At 35.0% G+C, this 22,770-nt stretch overlaps 1 protein-coding gene across 1 annotated transcript; it reads left to right on the forward strand.

Annotated features, from left to right (window-relative positions):
• Positions 1-5,546: 5,546 nt before the first annotated feature.
• On the forward strand, positions 5,547-13,233 carry LOC126829754 (homeobox protein CHOX-CAD). The gene is made up of 3 exons (XM_050559869.2): positions 5,547-6,209; positions 11,652-11,797; positions 12,380-13,233. The coding sequence occupies exons 1-3, from the start codon at positions 5,732-5,734 to the stop codon at positions 12,716-12,718; spliced, it is 963 nt and encodes a 320-aa protein (XP_050415826.1). The 5' UTR covers positions 5,547-5,731; the 3' UTR covers positions 12,719-13,233.
• Positions 13,234-22,770: the final 9,537 nt, after the last annotated feature.

A 22,770-nucleotide genomic window follows, 5' to 3' on the forward strand; every position in this document is an offset into this window, starting at 1 on the left:
AGTCACTTGTTTTTATTACAAAGTACAACAAAAGCTTACAGGACTATTGGATTTCCGGAGTGATCTGAGGGTGGGGGGGGGGCACGGGGTCGCATTTCTCCGTTTTTGCCCGAATATCTTCAACCACCAATTTAAATCTTGTTCGAATTTAACCGCCTAATGTTAAAGAACGGGTGTTCAGTGGAATAGATAAAGTGCAATGATTGCCCGAATTGCTGCGACCGGGCGTATTTTCGCTCCACCCTACCCCATCTGTCTCGTACGACATGGCATGCAAATCGGTATTAATATTGATTCTCATTCTGTAAAAGCTTGTGGACAATCTAGAAATATCACTGTATTGAACGTCCGTTTCCGTGATAAAAACAATCGACAGATAAATACGCAAAATCGTTCCAACTCATTGAGTTATAGAGTATTAATTTTGTAATATTAAATCCAATACACAATTTTGTGGACTAAATCTTATTTACAATATGTAAATGTAATACAAGCGACGCTTTATAGGCTGGAAAAAAAATTGTTGATACTGAATACAAATTTAAAATCATTCTTGTTCTAAAAAAAAAAAAATCCCAACCAAATAAAACAACAAAGAGAAACAAACACGGAAATGTCCCACCACCACATATATGTATACGAAATTATAATAAAACAAGATTCAAAATTATAAAACATGTAGGGTTGGGGTGGGGGTGGGGTATCATGAGTGAAAGCTGAAGACAGACTTTATGTAAATTGTCGTCGACATGACGTAGGTCTGACAGTATAGCACCAGATACGTCTTGTTAATCTCTGATCCTATCAATCGATGAGACTGAGAGGGTTAAATGTACATTGATGACATCAGATAATCCGGTTTGGCATAGATTAAACAATAGACCGATTGGCTACAAACAGACGAGACGGATATGAGATAATCCGAGGTGGCACTGATTGGAAAAGACATTCGTAAATGTGATTTAATTTTGTGATTTTGGGGGGGGGGGTAAAATTTCAACCTCAACCAACTACCCAGATTATTTATATGATCGGTAAATAAACTATTTTAAAAAAAGAAGAAAAAAAAATTAAAACAAACTCTATATGTACTCAGATGTTATGGTTTAGATTTAATGTGTATTCTGTTCTGTTTGCTTAAAATGCCTTTCTTATTTCCCTCATGATTGAAATATGAATAGCAATTCTGATAATTATAAGGTTATTTTTATTATTATGTATTTACAACATTGGTGGGACTAAAATAAAGTGATTATATTATTAGATTAAAGAAGAGGTGGGGGGGACTTAATCCCGAATGACAGATTTTGGAGAAAAAAAGACGATGGTACTGGGCGGTTTAGATTTGGCTACGCAATTTACTCTTTAAGTAATGGAGAAATAGAAAATTTAAATTAATATTATACATAATGGAATTTAATACAATGTTTTATAGAATTTATTGAACATTTTTCTGTATATCCTAACGATATATAAATTCCAGCCCTAGTCGTTCGAAAGGGACAAAAACCGAGGCCACCAGTGTACACATTGGGTGTACAATTTGTCTCTCTGTTTTCTTCAGACATGGCGGGGTGTCACAATTGTGTATTTATCCTTAATGACATAAATAATAAAACACAAAGGACCCAGGACCGTTAAAACACCGAATCGAGGGAGACTGAAAGGATTAAATGCATATTGACGGCATAAGATAATCCCTTTTTGACATAGATTAGGGGATAAATAGACAGTAGTTAATCCGGTGATATACTAGTAAACTATATTTTTCAACACCTCAATATACAAAACAATATACATGTTGGATAAGACAGCCTGGGAATATTCATTTCCCTTAATTTGATTACTGAAACTTTTATTAACCACGCTAATAACTCATTAATACTGATTTTATCAGCGATGTCACCTTCAGTGAAAGCGGACGTTAAATTACAGCTAGTAATAACAGTACATCATATTGTCGTCGACATTCCCAAAAAATTATTAAACGCCATTTCAGACAAGTAAAATAAAATTCAAAACATTCACCTAACTAAATATATCTTAAAATATAATTAAAGATTTAAAAATGATTTAAAGATTTGACAAGTTTTAGGAAAGTTTTGAATTTTATTCCAGTATTACATTATGAACAGTGCTTTCTAATATATTTATTAATAAAGCATTGTTGTCGATCAAGATAAGTCATTCTTCCCATGTCCTATATTTCTTTCATCTAACACTAAATTATTAATGTTTTCATCACTACTTTATTATATTATGTATTAGACTCCGATCTCTCATCCGTGTGCTAACTTGTCCGATTAATGAAACGATGTTGATTGCACAAAGCGATTTAGGTAAAACTATCAGTAAATAGTAAATCAAAACATCGTAGTAATTCTGAAATTAAATAATATGTGTCGTGCAAACGTTTATTTCGTTAAGATTTATATTTAAGATTCAGAAAGGAGTGAATTACGGGTGTTGTATATATAATACTATGGGGATAGTATATCTAGATATCTTATACATGTAGTAATTCTGAAAGTAAAATAATACATATATGTAGTTAAAACATTATTTTTTAAAAGATTTATTCTTAAATTTAGAAAGGATTGACTTACGGGTTTTATGTATAGCGTAGGTATACAATCATAGATAAATCAAGAAAACACATAAATATAGAATTATATGCTGTCTACAGATATGTTTATGGACAATAACGTCCATCATATTTTGACTTGTTTTCAGCCATTTTGTATTAAGGTCTATACTTGTTATTCACATAAAACATCCGTGGCAATATATCCAATCATAGAAAAACATAAACACACATAAAACAATATGATAATCCAAAAAATAAAAACTGATTCATATCTACACTAGTGTAGAATGATGAGCGTGAAAATCTTAATTTAGGCTTCGTATCCAATATTCCGACGGTTGAATAAACCAAAATTTCATTTCAATTATATTTTCAGGGTTTGAAAACTATATTATCCATATAAGGCTATAGATCCGCATCTTGATATGATTATTACCCAAACTTCAGAAACATAGTTTCAAATGCTTGCAAGCACCATCCGTATCCAAAATATATTTCACATCAAAATTCAGAAACATTCTAATCGCTCGCAAACGCCATCAGTATCCAAAATAAATTTCACATCTTAATTTCCATGTTTAAAAAGTACTCGATGTGTTCATCTTGTAACTCTAACGACAAATAATAGAGTTGGAAAGAACTGGGTCTAATAAATGTGGCTGATGCCGTATAATATAAAGCGGTAAATTTAGTTTATTATAGGGAAATAAAGCTATATAATACAACCATGATAGAAAGTAATATATAATCCCCTCCATACACAAACGACCAGGGCTTCATGTACACAGTATAAAAATTATTATTTTATAACACAAATAAAACCATATAGATGTTGAGCTTTAATCACAGCTTGTTATAAATTCACAGTTCTCTCTGTACCTTAATTTACTCGATATAGTTTATTACTCTTTTTTATATACTGCCCGGTTATATTTCATCCTTCGTGTAAAAATTAACCTTTGTTTATGATACATGTTTATGAGCAGTGTTCATTAGATATATACACGTGCCTTTTCGATCCCAATATTTCCCGAAGCACCAAATACCCATTGAGATTTCCTTCTGAAAAAAAAAATGTCCCACCCCATCTCGTGTTCTTTTGTTTTCAGCAATATTTTGATAATATGCCAATATGAAATAATAAAGATATTCAATCAATTCACTGTGTTTTCAGTGGTCAATATTAGAAATATTAGTGACCTAAGACCTGGCCCGTGCTACCCCAGTTGTAATAATGCAGCTACAGCAGTTTTGTGTCTGCAAATCAATTTTCGAAATATAAACGTATTTAAAAAAATATTCTTAAAGATTAAACTTATCATCTTAAAATTTTTATTTTATTTTTCAAATTAGGAATATCTTGTAGACGACTGTCTGCAGTGCTAGGATGTCACAAATCTAGACTTGCCACCTAACTTCGCCGTTCCCACGGACAGAAAATACCTGTGTGTTTAGAAAAAGCACGATGGTGTTTTGATAATCTGGACTAGATTAATGGAGAATTAAGTAGCCATGATTGTCTAACCTTGTTTCGTGTAGAAACGAACTATCAGTGCCAGTTAAGGGTATATTGATCCGTAGTTAAGTTGTTAAATAAATCAATCAGTCTGTTACCTGTAATTTACCTGTGTATATTGGTACCTGTGTGTTATACAGGTAATTATTATAATATACATGTGGCACTTCTAGACCAATCATTGTTTTACAAGTATAATGTCGTCACCTATGAAAACGTACCATGGGAAAGTCTTTTTTTACCTTCTATTATTTTTAGATCTTATTTTATTTTTTTATTTTTTTAGATCTTATGTTATTTAATTTTTTAAGACATTTCAAATAATTATTATAATTACGGGTATAATGGTATAATGAATACTTTCTCTTAAGACACTCGATGGGAATTTTTCGGGGTAACTTATTTAATATATTTTTTTTTTAAAAATTGGCAAGTTAACTGATCCAAAAATTGACGTTTTCACAATAATATCCACATTATTTATTTCACAAAGTACATATTAATAGTAAACAAATTATACATGAGACCGAAACTGACCAAAATGTCGTAGATTAAATTACACGGAGAAGAAATATATGAGATCAATTTACAGTTTCTTTCATAAAGACATTAAAATAGTTTACTCTCCAACATCAATCGTCCATTCTCTCTAAATATTATATCTATTAATAAAATATTGAACATTCCTATTACTATTCTATCAAAACCTTTATCTGGAGATGTCCAAGAACAATTGAAATTTTTTTATAACAGTTGGTAAATAATAGATGCTAATGAAACAAATTCATGAAATAACCAGTGAAATTTAAAAAAATAGCACTTAAACAGAAATAAAATGAAATGGGGCTTAGCGTTCTACTGTTGTACTCTAGACTGGGTTAATGAAGACGCCAAAACTAATATCTGTTGACCAACTCAAAATTTTAAAAGTAACTAAAAATGTTAATCGAAAAACATTAAAATGGCCATGTTTCTTGTATGAAATTATTAAAAGTGGCAATCACTTAATAAATAAAATGAAGAATACATATACGTATATTTATATACGAAATGCTATAGAAACTGTCGATGGCTAAGGTTTCTAAATTACAATCTCGAACCAAATAAAACAATAAAAAGCTTTAGAAAATAAAATATTTGTTTTTACACAACAATAAATAAGTAAAATATAATTAAATCATTTTCTCGAATTTAACAAAAAGATCTATTTATTAACAAAATCATTAAAATGTAATTTCAACCAACTAAGAGTATCTTATTACTTAGCTCATACCTTTTGATGATCGCCGACTAATTTGCATATTGTCACAATTAACGTGTTGTAATGTGACAGGGGCGGAGCCAACTGTCATAACTGGTCACGTGACTAGATTGTGGGAGGAGCTACAGGCCCATAAGGTATGTAAACCAGCTTATTCCGTCATTCTATACGAATTATTCGATTACTGGTTTTTATTATAGATAGTGCTGTCAATTCGTGGTGATATATATTTTAATGACGATATAAACTTTAGAGATAAAAATACAAGCGAGATTTTCTAGTGTTATATAGGACTTATATTGTGAGAGACAATTGTGTTACTAAGCAGAAATTATTCCTGGAGTTAGACGGAGATTAAGAATCAGAGATGGCTGTTTGTCATGAGAACTCCAGTTCCGTGTTTTCTACGAGACCGAGTCCGACCAGTTTCAACTTTCCGCATTTTGGTTACGGGGCACAGGCTCCTGGTTATGCCCCCGATTACAGTCAATATAGCTCCATGGCTGAAGCGACGTACCAGCAACCCCCGTGGGCCGGGATGTATGCCAGTGCTCCCCGCGCCGCTCACTCTGGATTAGAAGACTGGACCCAAGGTTACATGGTGCCAGTGACATCCTCAGCCATCCAACAGCCTTACAACTACTCCTACAGACCCCCAGTAGCAACTACCATGGGTATCGATTATTCTCAGAGTGTTATGGGACAAGGGCATTCTCCACTCAACGGTTCCCCACCCCTGACTTCATCTGGTGATGACAGCCCTAATGGTTCAGGTTCCAGCATCTCCAAGGCCATGAGAGCACCTTATGAATGGATGAAACCTGCCCAGGCACCGCCTGCTAGTGGTAAGTTGTTATTATTACAATATAAAATATCCAAACATTATGAGACAGATTCCATTATATAAGATTTAATACCGATTCCAGATAATTTAAAATATTGTCCTTAAAAAATTGGACTATACATAATTATGTATTGAGATATAAAATAGATGCGTTTCTCAATTCACACCATATATTTTGACATTTTAAAAGTGTTACATCTTTCTTGTTTCAATGGGAAAAAAGGGGAATATATATACATATATATAGCTTATCCTTCAACATTTATCAAAGTTGTTTTAATTAATCTCTTAACCCCAAGAACTTCCTAGATTCCTCTGTAGTAGAAAAGCGGGGATATCAATTAAATAATTTATCTTAATAACTTAGTGCTCATTTATTATCAAACAAGGAAACACTGATCAATAAGCTAAACAGTAACAGAATTAGATAACTTGAAACGGATACATTTTATTTTTAATTGCAAGAATATATATCAGATATAAATTAACCATGATCCAAAGGCACAGTGTACATCGACTCTCAGAAATCTGCTCTCTAAGCGACAATCTAGCTGACCTAATGGTAGCACCATCTCTGTCTCTAATGATAGAAAAAAATATTTTAAATGATTTAGATTGATACGTATGTATGCATTTCTGGTGTAATAAGGAAATAATGTCGATACATGTCATTATGATGGGAAGTAATGAGAATTTGTCTTATTCAATTAAATTCTATTAATAAATAAAGATTGTCATTTCTTAAAACAAGAACGTCTTCATTAGCCAGTCGGTGAAGACAAGTAGGACGTTAAACCCTATTTCATTTTAAAACAAGATATAACAAACAATAAATTTTATTTATTTAAAATATGAATAGGCATAGCATAAATTAACGCGTGTTATTGCGAATCGATACAAAATCAACAAACACCAATAAATCAAGTTCGTTCTAAAAAAGATGGATCGTGTGATTATGAGAATCAATACATAATCTGTTGGTGTTGACGACCCATAAAATGTTTTCTGTCTAGGATACGATCGTGTAATTATAATGACTAACTAATTTTATTATGTGTAATAAGATCAACTCACATATAAGTCAATTAACCTCTGACCCCAGGTAGGTAAAATTACCTGTATTTTCCCACCTGGTCAATTCACGTGCCACCCGATGTCATCAAGGTAAAACTAATGAATGGATCATAAAATTAATGAATTAATAACCTTTACCATATACATGCCAAATACTTTTGACGCTTTACAGTAACTCTGATAATTTTCTCAGGATTATAAGAGTTGACTAATAAACCCAGAGGAATTTGAAGAACTAAGAGAAAATTGTTTCACAAGTCAGTAGTAAAATCACACAATAATAAAAACATTCGATTCTGATTGAAAACGTTTCATATTTTATACGAAAGGGTTTCAATTCGATTTGTTCCATTTTACGCATTCTGATAAATCCCAACATATGCACATTTGCGGCAAATGAGCAAGAAAAGTAAATCTCTCTCTTCCAAATTTATAAACTTCTTAGTATGGAGTATAGAGATTTTTAGTTTTACGAAATGCTAAAACTTAATCAAAAACACTCAAAAAGTGCAATGGAAAAAAGGAGGCGATGCTTTAAGCTGAGCGGAACAGTTTTCTGTTCCAAATTTAAAAACGTTTGCTCAAGAAATTTACCAACATTTTTTTTAGGAACTCAAAAAACAACACCATAAAAACACTCCAAATATATTTCAAAATATTTACACTAAATAATGAGCCGTAAAACTTTAATTACGTTTAATCGCTTTCTGGTTTTCTTAACAAAATTGTAAAAATCGTCGCGTTTCGAGACCGGCGCAGACAGTCGGGCGACATGGAAAGGCGCGAAATATCAATATTTTGAAATGACACGATGAAAACCCAAAGGTGCCTAAAGTCTTAATTCTGTAGAAAGTTGGCATGCTGTGTTTAAGTTAACGACTTCTTTATAAATATAGTCATTGATAGGTGTAGAGCTAAATTACCCTGACAATAACCCCAACCCTTAAATTTGTCAAGGGCTTTTGACCCTAATGTTGATCCTTTAAATACAAACCTCATTAAGGAACAATACGTTTTTCTTCTGCCTCTATTCATTAATCTCGCCTCCTTTATTTTTCTTTCTTCGATTAGGTAAAAAAGGGATGCGGATCATTGGTCGTTAAGTGTCTCCGAGGGAAAGTTTTTTTAAGGGGTCGTTCCTACAATAGGTCACCGATTAACTAGGGATTACGGCGCTGTTCCCTAAATAAAACCGTTACGTCGACACATATAGAATATGTTTGGTTTAATATGAAATTGAAATCAATTGCCGAAGTAAGGAGTGAACACGGGTGTGTATTCGAATATTGTAATTTTAAAATGCTGATTTCGAGCTCCGTACGAAAAAGCACATTTCTTGTTATCTTCGGTGCGAAAACGTTTTGTTTTCGAAAAGGTTTTCATTATCATTTCTATTTTCGTAAAATTTTACTGAGAAATTGCAGGCAATGCACTGGTCTGTGCGGTAATATTTATAAAGTATAAATTAGGTCATTTTCATCTCTTAAATCAAAACCGCACTTGGAGTCTATTCTACCATGTTGTCTGCATGTGTTATACATTCCAAAAGAACAGATGAAAAACGATCTGTTTATTTTAGGCTTATAAATAATACTACACCAAGATTAACTCTTTAGGGTTCAGCGAAAAAACACAGTAAATTTAGGTGATGGTTCATAGATTAACCCTACTATTACCACATTGACTGAGTATTTAAAGGGTTAATGTCTGTCGGAGGTCTGACTAGGATCATGGCTGAATGGTTTTACGGGATAAAGATTAAGTTCACAACAATAAATTATCGTCTAATCATTAACTTTATGACTATAATGGTCAACACATGATCATCGTCTTCATCATCGTAAAATATAAAATAATTTCTCCGCAGTATTCACAAATCTTCGTATCAAAAATTTAAATAAAAATAAAAAAAACTGTATTTTATGTAAAGTTGAAGAACTAATTTGTACAGCAACATTGAAAAAATAAATTGTTTCCTAGCATTTAGTAATTGAATCGATTAAGACTAGAGGAGTCTTAACCGAAACGTCACTCAGTAATAAGCAATAATTATATTCCATAGAATTGTAATCTGTGTTTTGTAAAAAATAAAATAGAATAGATTTCGCCAATTTTAAAGTCAGTGTAAACATGTGAATTTTAAATAAATTAATTCCCGCGCATTTTTATTTTGATAAAAGAAGTAAGAATGGTGATGTATATAATAACACACAGTTCAAGAAAGGACATGTAAGGAGCATAAGGCTAATTACTTAAGTCATCTTTTAATCAAAAACTTCAAAAACATTTTGGTTCTTAGAAAATTTGAAACTCAAAGAAGTTGATGAAAAATTTATGAAGGATTGTAAGATGAGGAGAAACGCCCTCCCGGTTACTAATGGCAAAAACTGCTCTCCGAATCTTTTTTGAAAGTCACCGCGAGTTTCCTAAATTGAAATCTGATTCTTCTATAAGGTTGTAAAAATAAATTTCGTCACCTAATGATCCATGACCAGTACTCTAAGACAATTCGTTTCGTTGTCATGATCGATTCTTAACGTTTGATGTAACCGCGTCGGAAAAAAATTCTCACCGGGTGTTTGGAAGCGAAACGAAGAAGGCGAGGCTTTATAATTTATTCCTTATAAAGTTATATTGTTGTTTGTGTATGTAAAAGTATTGTTAGGGGTAGGTAAAGAAAGGAATAAAAGGGGTTATTAGATCATTTACGACACCGGGGAACAATAGCGGATGACGTTAGGCATCATTAGTGAACAGCATCGTTTAACTCTCATTAAGGTCCAATTGGGATCTCTAAGGGAGGAGAAGGGGCTATAAACCCTAAGAAGGTTATATTTAAGGAACAACACCTCTTGTGTGAAAAATACATAGCAAGGTTGCGGCGGGACAATTGAGAGGGAAATTAGGAGACAAAAGGGGGACTAAGACAATGCTGTGAGCAGTCAAGTGAAAGCACCGACTTGTAATTATTTTCGCCTAACAATATTTCTTTCGTCACCTTCTTCGACGGCTTGATCATGAGAAAGTTTTCTAAATCGAGTTTAAATCGAGCCGATTACAACGCGTGAAAACTTTAAAACAAAATCCTCAATCTTCAAGTGGCTTAAAATACGCCAAGTTACAAAGTTAACAGCTACTAAAACAAGATTAAACACCCTCAAGTAGTATTAATCTGGATTATCCTTGAATAACTATACAAAACTAACCGTTGATAAACGAACAGAGGAAACAGTATAGAACAAAATATAACGGGACTCTAATCAAGATCATACTACTATCTACTATATATGAATAAATCCAGAGAACATATATAACAAGACATTCATAAACAAATTCAGAGCGAATATTCCTTAAGTTTTAATACGTAAATTTAACCACTGAAAACCAAATAACGAAAAGAGGACATAAAAGAGTACATAACTTTGTAAATTATTTAGGAATATGATGTGTAGAATATAACCTATTTATCCCTGTCGCTCCCTTTTTATTTACAATACTTTAGGTATTTTTGACAAGACCACTCTTGTTGGTTCTTATTGGTGATTAGTAGAACTGGGAGACGTTAATCAAAATCAGCGACTTTAAAGCAAATTCACTTTAATTTTTGTTACAAAATACGAACGTCCTTATGGATATGATCATGGCGATAAAATTAACGAGCAGTAGAGTGAATAGGCTATCTGCTTTATACCATGATTTAATAAGGAAATATCACTAGTTTCAATATTCCTTGTAGTGGCGCCCTCAAAGGATTTCTCACTTTGATGTTGAACTCTTAATGGTCGAACCCACCTTACTAGGTATTTGTTTTAACTAAACATTCTTCATTAAATCATACTAATTAAAACTGAACAAATCACATCAAAAACACAATTATGTCAAATAACATTTGATATCAGATCTATACTCATGATATATTCATATTGAAATTATTTAATTGAATAAAAATTCCCTTTGGTTGCCAACTGAAATTTTCTTATAAAGATTTAAATCATATAAATGGCAGGATATTATTTCCGTTTCTTTTTAAAAACTAAAAACGTGTTTTATTAAACGGATTATACCTCACTCAATTAACTAATAATTCATAGAAAATTGACAAATAATTTCATAAAAAATAATGATTTAGCAATAGTAAATGAAATGAAATGTGGTTTAACATCTCACTTTTCTGTGTCAACTTGGCTAATGTAGACGGGCATATGCCTTGCAGTGTGCTGTGAGGGCAATTTTGCCGGGACAGCGGCGCTACGGTTACTCTGAAAATATTTCTAATTAAAACTGTCAATAATTCTTTTACGTACACGGCTATAGCAATTGTCTTATCTGTATTTTTGTTTATATAATGTTTATATTTTTCTAATTTTAGGTAAGACCCGTACCAAGGATAAATACCGGGTTGTATATACTGATCATCAACGTTTAGAATTAGAAAAGGAATTTCACTATAGTCGTTATATCACTATTAGACGTAAAGCTGAGATTGCTGCACAATTAGCTCTTTCAGAGAGACAGGTAAATATACTATAAATATTTAGTAACTGAATAGAGCAATAATGAAATGGAATGGGGTTTAACGTCTTACTCTTCTGCTTCGACTAGGCTAGGGAAGTTTTACGTGTACGCCCATGTGTACACGGGTTGATTGAGCAATAAACTATAATATATACTTATCGAAGAACAATTACTTATTTGTAGAGCAATAAACTATACCACATACTATAACAACCGTGAAGAATATATATATATAGAGAGAAATGGGGTTCAACGTCCACTCGACACAAACTAGGTCATTTCGGGACTAACATATGGTTTAATTGTATTTACATAATTCGCTTGCGCGTAGGGGTCTTTAGCAGTGGGAGGAAACCGGAGGACCCGGAGAAAACCCACGAGGTTGAACAGGCGACCCTACTCCTTGTCACGTACAGCCGGGGATTCGAAACCACGCCAGTCGACTCAATGACTTTATGATACAGAGCGCGCACGCTTACCATTCAACAATCCAACCCCCCGTGAAGAATATAACCGTTAGATAAATGTAAAAGTCAGTCATCTTAGTTATCATCATTCATTGTTTTTATTTATAATTTTCAGGTTAAAATTTGGTTCCAGAACCGTCGTGCCAAAGAAAGAAAACAAAATAAGAAAGGCAAAGATATGGATGGTGGCATGCCAGGTAAACTAGAATACGACGAACCATTGTCTCCCTCTAGTGGAAACATGTCTCTACCAAATATAATGAATACAGATATCCAACAACACCATCAACAACAACCACAACAACATTCCTATCATCATCAACAACATCATCAACAGTCACACTCCCCACAACCAGTGCTCTCTCCTCCCACATCTCTCCCACAGCTGATGGTGAAAAGTGAACTTTCGGCTATTGACTTAGGTAATTCGGTTTCACCCCCGCATTCCTATTAACCCTTGTTTGTGAAAAATATTGTAGTGTGTATATGTGCGAATTGTGAATTATACCCAAGACCTATCCGGTCCAAAGCGTTGCGCTACGTGGTCGGTGAGGGCAAATAAAGCAGAACTCAAAATTTGAACTTTATAAAACGAGAGACCATTATGAGATTCTGTGATTTGTTAATGAAGTTTTTTTTTGTTATTTTTGTTGTGTTTTCGTTTCGATTTTATAATGTATTTTAAATCAATTACTTTTCTTATTTGATACGAATCGTATTTCACCCAAATTGGCTCAAAATGTTTATTTTTTTTAATGAAATAACGTTTATTTGAAATAATTACAAATAATAGGGCTGTAAATAAAAACTGTACATAGAAAGAAATCCTCCCCGTGTGAAATAAAAAGCGAAAAACATATTAATTTGTACATTTTGCCAAGTAACCTATTGACATCACGTCTTAAATGTAAATATATTTATTTCTTTTAGTGGTTAAATAAACTACGAAATAAAATCCTTTACGTAAAATATTTGTTTTTATTTTTTTTACAAAAATCTTTCAAAGTAAAGGAGTGTTAGCTATGTATACTTGTAATACTGTCGGGTAATGGATACCAGTAGAATTTCTGGTCACGTGGTACATGAGAAGTGACGTTTTAAGCATTATCTGATTACGTAAGGTCATGTGAGAGATATGGCGGGAAATGAGGAAGCGATGACAGGATATGACATGTTTATGACGTGTTTATAGCCCTTTATGCCCTCGACACTATTAATGGGAATTCCTTGTCGTCATACTAAATGTATTACCATGTACAAACATGCAGACTTGTAATAAATTCCAACGTAGGTCCACGGAACTGAGTTTCACCATGGACCTTATAATGTTCCACCCGCCCGACCCTTTCAGTTCTCTCTGAAACTCATTCCATGCTGATCGTAATGAAGTTGAGATATGTTACTTGTTCTAGATGCATATGGGCCTACTGATAACCCTAAAGTCCTTTAGGTTGGGATAGCCTACTAAGTTGACTGTCACACAAGCTTGGGCTAGAGCATTGGTCCACCTTCCTTATCAGACAGCAATAAATATTGGTAGGCTAGCAATGACTGACTAGTTCCTTACGTGTTATCGATCATTAAAGACGAAAGCCCGAAGCGGTCACTTTAAGGGAAATTTCCTCAAGATAGACTGCTAGAATCTTATCTGTTTCACTTAAGTCACTGCCTTGTCTAAAGGACTCTAAGTTGAAAATAATCATGTCAGGCTGCCTTCGACAAACAGAAAGTCGGGCCAACAAACGACTTGATCATATTTATGACCCTTTAAACGTTCTAGAATGGTTGATACGTCACCAAAATTTGTAAAATATGGCGGCCATAAAACAAGAAACGTGACATTGAGAGCTCTTCACCAGGAATCAACAAATGTTTAGTTTTAGTCGCAACCTTCCACCCAGTACTTTGCTATCTTTCCGTCATGGAGAGTGGAGTAAAGGAGTGGGTAATTTATAACCGTAACTAGTGGTAATGTCAATAAATGATATTGGTATTAGTAACGTGGTTTATTTGATTAGTTTCCGACTCGACCCGTCAAAGATAAGAGACAGCGATCGATATGTCAATGCACTAGCTTTGTCTACAGTATGACTAAAAGATTATAAATAGAATAGGAATTGAGTTTAGTGTCTCGTCAACACAATACTTCAGTCATTTTGAGCCTGAAATACTGTTCTTTTTCTGCAATCTCTACCCGGAAAGCGTCGGTTCCGCCAGCTCTTCATTAAATTTCAACTGTTAGGGATTCTTCTCACACCCGAACAGCTAAGCTCATTTTCCCCGAAAACCCCTAGGCGCTTCACTGCTCCTGTCAAGTAGGGACCGGCTTGCACAATGACAAAAGTTATTCGCTGTCCACGCCAAGATTCCAACCTGAAAAATCCAAATCAAGAGTTCAGTGCCCTTACCGCGGCCTCAAATTACAAATAAGCCTACGAATAACAAATGCGGATAGGCAACAACAAAATATTGTTAGCTTACTGAAATTGACAAATACATGCCCCAGTAAGAGTGATTAATGCCACAACTAGTCTCCGATGTTAGTTTTATTGATAATCTGCACAAAGTACATAAATGGATGTTTCAGTTTAACGCATAGAAGACATACCTGAATTGAATAGAGAACGATAATTGCATACATCGAAAATGGTTACTTAATCAGAATGGATTGTGTTTATTCTTGATGAACATTGATACATACCTCGCTGTATAGGTGCGTGTGTAAGGATATGTGGTAGTCTGCATCCGCGTAGAAAATATATTATTTGGAGTTGTCTCCCTTACAACACCTTTTATTTCTCACTAACAATGACGGACAAACACCACGCCGTGTGCTATAAGGTAATTTGGTCCAGATCGCGGAGCTACGACCTACTCTTATTGCTACCAATGGTATGCACGTGATCTCTGTTTATCGCTTCATCCTCCAAGAAAACTTTTATAAATCGTGGTGTCTACGGTGATGTATGGCTCATATCTGGACCCAAACATAACAATCAATTTCATAACCAACATCGCCAAAACAAACAAAAAGCTAAAAATGAAATGTTTCATAGTAACAGAATATACATGTATAAATGATTTTTTTTATACCATCATAAACTATACAGGTCCGCCACTGTCTGCTAGTCAATAGTCACAAGACCCATCTTACACAAAATATCATTAATATCATTTGTGTTATTAAATCAGGAAATGGGTTTCGTTGTTATTTCGCTTTCCTGTTGAATACACACAATATTTCCTTCTTTGCATTGTTACATTCTCCATTAATTCACAGCTTGTGGTCATAATCCCGGTTGATTCAGAAAAGTAAGATGTTAGACTCTATTACGTTCCATTTGGTACTTTTGATACCAGTATAATTTCTTCCAAATTTTCTTTTTTTATTTGATCTAGTGTAATAACAAAAATATCTATCAATATCTAGAAACTCATTATGATTATCGTTACACCATATTTTCGTAAGGCGCTGATAATAAAAAGTCAAGTCGATGATATTTGGTGGGCTGTATCCATATTTGAATTTGGAGTTACCTCCCCTATGCCATACAACGGTAAAATTGTCGGCGATATCACTCAGGTGGAAGCGGACGTTAAATAAAGTTATTTCACATACGGTAATTTTAATAACTTTTGTTACATTTCATTAGACGTTAAAAGGGAAATTTAAACTGCTTTTTATTAACATAATAGAAATTTGAGATTTATATCCATATTAGGGGTTTTGTTCAATAATTGTTTTTGTATGGTTAGATTACAGTATACAGGTTTTATTTGATATTGTTTTTATTAATTGATTTTGTATGATCTAGTTTATACATTAGTGAGGAATTTTCGGCAACGATTAACATGACTGTAGTTATCTCCCTTACTCCACACCATAGCCCGTCACACCTGTCTGTATATTATTTATTGGTACTTCGGAGTCGCGCTAAGCTGATAGACCCGTTTTCGTCACCTGTATTGGCCGAGAAGTTCATCGGGAGTTTCGGGCGTGCTATGAGGGAAATTTTGCCCGGGCAGCGGCGCTACGGCCTACTATATCGAATTCCAACTGCCAAGGGATCATTTACGTGCACGCCAATGTGTACACGGGACCTCGGTTTTTCGTCCCATCCGAACGACTAGGCAGCTGTCCTTGTCAGGCCCTCCGTTCTGCATCACTGACAAAGGGAAACCACGCTGGAAAATCGAGATGAACTTTCTCGGCCAATGCAGGAATCGAACACCCGACCTCCAGGCTAGCGAGCCAGCGCCTTACCCACTTAGCCACGTGATCCCCCGGAATTCGAATGAGAATAGGTCGTAGTGTCGCTGTTCTGGCAAAATGTTCCTTATAGCACACATGACAATCTTCATTAGCGCACTCGGAGCAGAACAGCAGGACATTACCCCACCCCCTTTTTCATTTCATATCATTTATTGGTACTTGACAGGCCCGGCGGAGTGGGGGGGGGGACTTTAACCCCCCCCCCCCCCCCAATAATTGGGCTGCAAGTACTCTTTTCTCCAGGTTATTGCGGCCCCTGGACCCACGCTTATAAGGACCTAGGATGGACGCCCCCCCCCCCCCCCAATCAAGAACTGTGTCCGCCGGCCCTGCTTGATGTGTTTCACTGCCTAGGTTCGATGGCTGAGGTTGACCGTAACGTTGCTCGAGTTGTATAGACGATTTCCTGATTCAACCAGAGTGGTGGCATATGATTACTTGCTTTACTTTATTACTTACTTACAAACATGTAATATATTTGTACATTTGACTATTACTTGCTATTACTCACTTGTATCCCTGATATGGAAATGTTGCTTTATTAATTGACAAAACCTATCGATAATAATATGAAGAAACAAAAATAAAACCAACTGAAAAGAGACAGGCCAGGTAATAAAAGAAACACCCAAAAGTTCAAATTAAATAAAAAAAGAAATACAAAAAGATCAGTATGAGAACATCTGAAGAAAAATGGCGGAAAAAATAAAAAATATAACTTAATAAAAGAAAAAGGGTCCTGAATATTAATAGGACAACATATTGTTTATATCAGCAGTACACCTTTATCTACAGTTGATTCAATATAACACCTAGTTTACACTATTTACTTTTATTTTACAGTTTGAATTTAGAATTAAATCTCTTCATATTACAGGTGATGGACAGGTGGATAAACGTCACAAAACGCCAAGAGCACGCGCCACGTGACATAAACACTAAATATATTATTTAGCTGTATTTGTGAATTTATTATATTTCATTATTTCAATATTTAAGCGAGATGTTGGTTGATATTGTAATATGTAACCAAACATCTCATTACTTATTCATATTACCATATTTTTTTTTCACTATTAATTTAATATTTTTAAAACTGCAGTTGGTGAAATAGGGGGCACGTTGTAGTGTTTAGGTGGTAGGTGTGAGACTCCTGCGCTTAAAGAATACTTTAGATTTTTTACACAAAAAATTTATTCAATATAGCGAGGCACGGAGTTTGAGTACATTTTTATCGTTATTTTTTTTAGTTTCATGAAAGATAGCTGGATTGAAGGTTTTATATTTTTTTTCTTATAATTTAAATATGCTTTGGAAATTAACGCTGTTCAGGTATTCACACCCACGTGTAATTCTCCTTGTATTTGAGTAGACGTCATTTGTGAAAGCTATTTCAAAACTAACCAGCAAAATATTGATCCCTGTTTACGATATAACACGTATTCCACATAGGCTTTAAACAGACCGAGTCCTATATTATTCTTCTTTGAAATTAATGCCGGTTCGGTTTTCATAATCACGAAGTATTTTTCTTAGTATTTAATTAGATTTTATATAGGCTTTAAACAAGGCGAAGTGTCTGGTCCTATATTATTCAATAAATGCGTTAATTATTTTTGCTAAACCATTTAGTATGGCAATCAACAAGTACATCCGAGATGTTTCAATTTATAAGACAACAAACCAAATGGCACAACGTGTATTCGATAAATGCCATTCAAAGAATACATTACATAGATCACCTAAAAGATACAATATAAATGATGTTTGTTTTCCAAAGTTATGTATAGATATGAAATACGGTTTATACTTTCAGTTTTGGGTAGGTCACCCTCATTTCCCATTATTTTCTTTCTTTCGTTTGAGTCTGATCAATGAAATCTAACATTTAAATGGATATGTAACAACATTCTTGGAGTTTTTACCTTAACCACTTATATTTACCTTAATGACTCTCTTGGTATTGTGTTGTTGATTTTTGAAATCTGAATAACTGTTTTAAAAACATTGGGATTGGATGATGGTATTTCATTCATGGACAATACAATTAATTGTAGGCTACATTTATGAAATGAAATGGGGTTTAACGTCCTACTGTCTTGGCTAATGAAGACGGGCATACGCTATATAGTTTGCTACGGGAGAAATTTTGCCCGGACAGCAGTGCTACGATAAATCTATTATCGAATTCCCAATAGCCAAGGGGTCTTTTACGTGTACGCCAATGTGTACACGGGGCCTCGTTTTTTTGTCCCATCCCAACGACTTCATGTTGTCCTTAGCCAGGTGGGAAAATCCAGGTGAAATTTCGCGGCCTACGGGACCTCTATGTTAGCGAGCCAACATCTAACCCACTGAACCACCGTGGCTCCTCACATTTATGAAATTCTGTTTACGTTATGAATTTCTGTTTATTTATATTCTCTGTATACTTACTGTAATTAGGCCAAGTTATTGTATTGAATAACATAACGACTATCATTAGAACCACTGTACCACAGGAACTCTTCGGAAAACCTTTTCCAGGGTTGGCACCGGTACTGGTCTGGGAATTCCTTAGGTTCAGCCGATGTTATAGACCCTAAACGAAAATGCGAGGAGTATATAACACTCAAGTATGTACTGTTATATTCGTTTTTGTTGTTGTTGTTGTCAGCGTTTCTTCGACCTTTTCTTCTATCTCGGTTAGTGTCAGTCAGTACCAGTGCCGGTCGGTACTCGAAACCACGGTACTTTGCAAACACTGCTAAATTAACCCTGGAAGTAGTCGCAATTATCCAGATCACTGACCATATATAGGGCTGTATTTTAAGAACTGGGTTATATGTATTTAATCAGACCGAGTTCTACTTTAATATCCAATATTTTAACCACTAGCTGGATAATTGTCATCATTTAAACAAACTGTCTGTTATCGATTGTAGTTGAAACTATACGGCTCTCCATCGGCGACTTTAATAGATTAACCATTGACATTCGCTTATGTTATATATTTTTTTTAATTAATCCAATAATTATTAAGAGTCATCGGTGTCGCTGCTTGGCTCGTTCCTTGTGCATATGACTCGGGTGATTTAAAAACATGAAATGAAATGGGGTTTTACGTCCTACTGTTCTGCTTCGATATACGCCATACAGTGGGCTATGAGGGAAATTTTGCCCGGACATCGGCACTATGGCCCACTCTTATATCTAATATCAAATGCCAAGGGTTCTTTTACGTAACCGCCAATGTTTATAGGGGACCTTGGTTTTTCGTCCCGTCCGAAGGATTATACGTTGTCCCTTGCGAGTCCCTCTGTCCTGCACTACTGAAAAGGGGGGGGGGGCACGTCGGAAATTTCCGACGAACTGTCTCGGTCAACGCAGGAATTGAAATTGAAAGGGACGGAGGAACAGGCATAGCCTATATGACCTCTCTCCTAAACGTCTTACTCACTGAATTAAATTCTGTTAGAGAGCTTTTCAGTCATCCAAGTGTTTATTATTAATATAAATATCTGTTTGTGTTGTTTAGGCAGGGGGTAGTGATTTCACAAACACGCGTCATTGACCAAGTGTCGTGGTTTACATTCTCCACTTGTACGTGACAAAGAGTAGGGTCACCTGTCCAACTTCGTGAGTTTTCTCCGGGTCCCTGCACACACAGCTACATACCATTGAATTATTGAAATAAAATGGAACCATGTTAGTCCAGAAATAATCTAGTTTGTGTCGAGTGGACGTTAAACCCCATTTCTCTCTCGTCCTATTTTTCTGCATGGACTGGGATAATGAAGAAGGGAGAAAAAATTACACATTAAAATATATAAATCCAAAATAAAACTTTTATCATTAAAAGTATAAATGCGTTTAACAGTTTGGACAATGTACAATATATATTTTGAATGTATTTCGTAATATTAATACATCTGTCAAAGATACACATAATAACTGATATGTGACAATAGTTGTGTAAACCTCTTTATATTCTTTCTTTGCTCTCTAAAGAAAGGAGCTATAATATTTAAGATTGAATCGCCCCTCCAATACCATCTGAACAGAATACAGCAGTTTCTTTAAGGGACGCCGTGCTTTGGAGAACATGGCGTTGCCTCACTAACCAGGAGAGAGAGAGAGAGAGAGAGAGAGAGAGAGAGAGAGATGGGGTTTAACGTCCACTCGACACAACTAGGTCATTTCGGGACTAACATATGGTTTAATTTTATTTCAATAATTCGCTTGCGCGTAGGGGTCTTTAGCAGTGGGAGGAAACCGGAGGACTCGGAGAAAACCCACGAGGCTAGACAGGCGTCCCTACTCCTTGTCACGTACAACCGGGGATTCGAAACCACGCCAGTTGACTCAATGACAGGCCTTTTGATACAGCACGCACGTGCTCATCATTCGGCCATCTACCCCCCCCCACTAACCAGGAAGTCCGTAGTGTCCCCTGTAACTTATTAGGGGGAACCAGTTGTTCCTGATCAAACCGGTAACGAAATTGACGACCCTCGTTAAATACTTCATTTCTCCAGCACCCTGCCGGCTGTACTAGATTTGTTTGGATAGGTAATGAAACAAAACTAAATGGATCTCATATAAATATAAAGTATATATACGTGTATTTGGAATATCACGTAGTAGGTCACGTGCCCACATGGTCAAGATGTTCAAGATTTCATGACCCGTGGCTAGTTGATAATAATGACATGATTTCTAGAAGGGGAGTCCGTGCCAATCACATCTTGCCCCCAAAACGGATAAAATTTGTTTTTGTTAAAAAAAATAGATACACACGTGCCAAGATATGGCATGAAATCGAACAACTGTCATCATGAGGTAAATATAATGGTTGGTGGACCAATCATATAATGATGACCCCAGCACGTGCGGTTAGCAACGGAAATCATCTAATCATAATAACAATCATAATTATGACCATTATTTTTATTATTCAACTTTCTGATGAAAGAAATTATAGAAATTGTCTTTTATCATGTTCAATTACTAATGTCGATATTTACAATAGTCGACCAATTTATTTGAATGCCCGGAAGAGATTTTTGTCTCGTTACAAAAAACTCCAACGCTGGACATGTAATATTAACTCTAACATAAGGACGGGATCGTCTAATCAGACTGACCACCAACAGACCACCATTTAAACTCTCGGACAGCTGATTGACCGCTTCTAAAAGTCCGAAAGATAACCAGAGGCTAGCTGAGGGAGCTAGTAAGGGCCGCTCATCGAACTTAAGTGATCCCCTACTGGGGTTAAGTTAGGGGCCAGGAGGCAGAAGAGATAAAATCAAGACGCCATTGTTCGCCAATTTCTCCCTTTTCAACTAACTAGTAATTTCTTCATCTCCTCTTCTCGATAACATCTTAGTGTGATTTAACTGTCAGAGTAAAATGACCACTGTTCGTCGTGTCAAGACCTTTTACAATATGATTTGTGAGCCTAGGTTTTGTCTTTCAGATTCCTTTAATACTCGATTAGATAAAGACAGAGACTTGTGTCATTCAGTAATTTATCCTTTCTGTCATATCATGTCCATTCTCTTACAAATAACATGGCCTGGTTATCATCGGTGTATATGAGAGCAAGACGAAGAATACTTTTATTATTGACTTTTATACTTTAGATATATTTTGCTAGCATGTGATATTGCATGGCTAAGGGTATCTCCACCCCATTTCAAATAGCATGTTTTCATTTTGAAAACCCCACTAAAAAGTTCGTTATTTTAGCCATTTTTGTTTACCAGGTCTACTTTGTTTGTATCGATTATAATTATTTAGTTATACTACAAAACATAAAACAAGTATGAAAATATTATAATTATACACAAACTCTGGTTCTAAAGTTGTCTTCTTAAGTTTCCTTGTTTAATTGAGGGAGGAGAGGTTAGATTCTAAACTAGAATGTCGTGGCTCGAATCCCAGCATGGGCAGATACGACCGCTATGGACTGTTAGGGGATTTGTGTGTGCCTAGCCGTTCTGGTGGTCCAATAGTTCACACATGATTAAGCGGAAGGGTCACTATAATATGAGGAAAAGCCTCATAGAATTGAAAATTACAATTCGTTTGTCTGAAAATGATTGAAATATTGTGCTAAATAGGCATTAAACCCCCTTTTAAATTCAAAACTTAACTCATCTAGAGGCATTTCACAGGGTTAAGTTCTTAGTCCACCTTTATTTATTAAATACATTAATGGTTTTACAACTGAGATATTTTATATTTTC

Source organism: Patella vulgata, chromosome 8, assembly GCF_932274485.2.
Source record: "Patella vulgata chromosome 8, xgPatVulg1.2, whole genome shotgun sequence".
NCBI classification, from domain to species: Eukaryota; Metazoa; Mollusca; class Gastropoda; family Patellidae; genus Patella; species Patella vulgata.

Coding starts and splice junctions, on each gene's coding strand:
- LOC126829754 (XM_050559869.2), top strand. CDS start 5,732: ATGGCTGTTTGTCATGAGAACTCCAGTTCCGTGTTTTCTACGAGACCG. Junction 6,210..11,651: donor CCAGGCACCGCCTGCTAGTG/GTAAGTTGTTAT, acceptor TTCTAATTTTAG/GTAAGACCCGTACCAAGGAT. Junction 11,798..12,379: donor TAGCTCTTTCAGAGAGACAG/GTAAATATACTA, acceptor TATAATTTTCAG/GTTAAAATTTGGTTCCAGAA.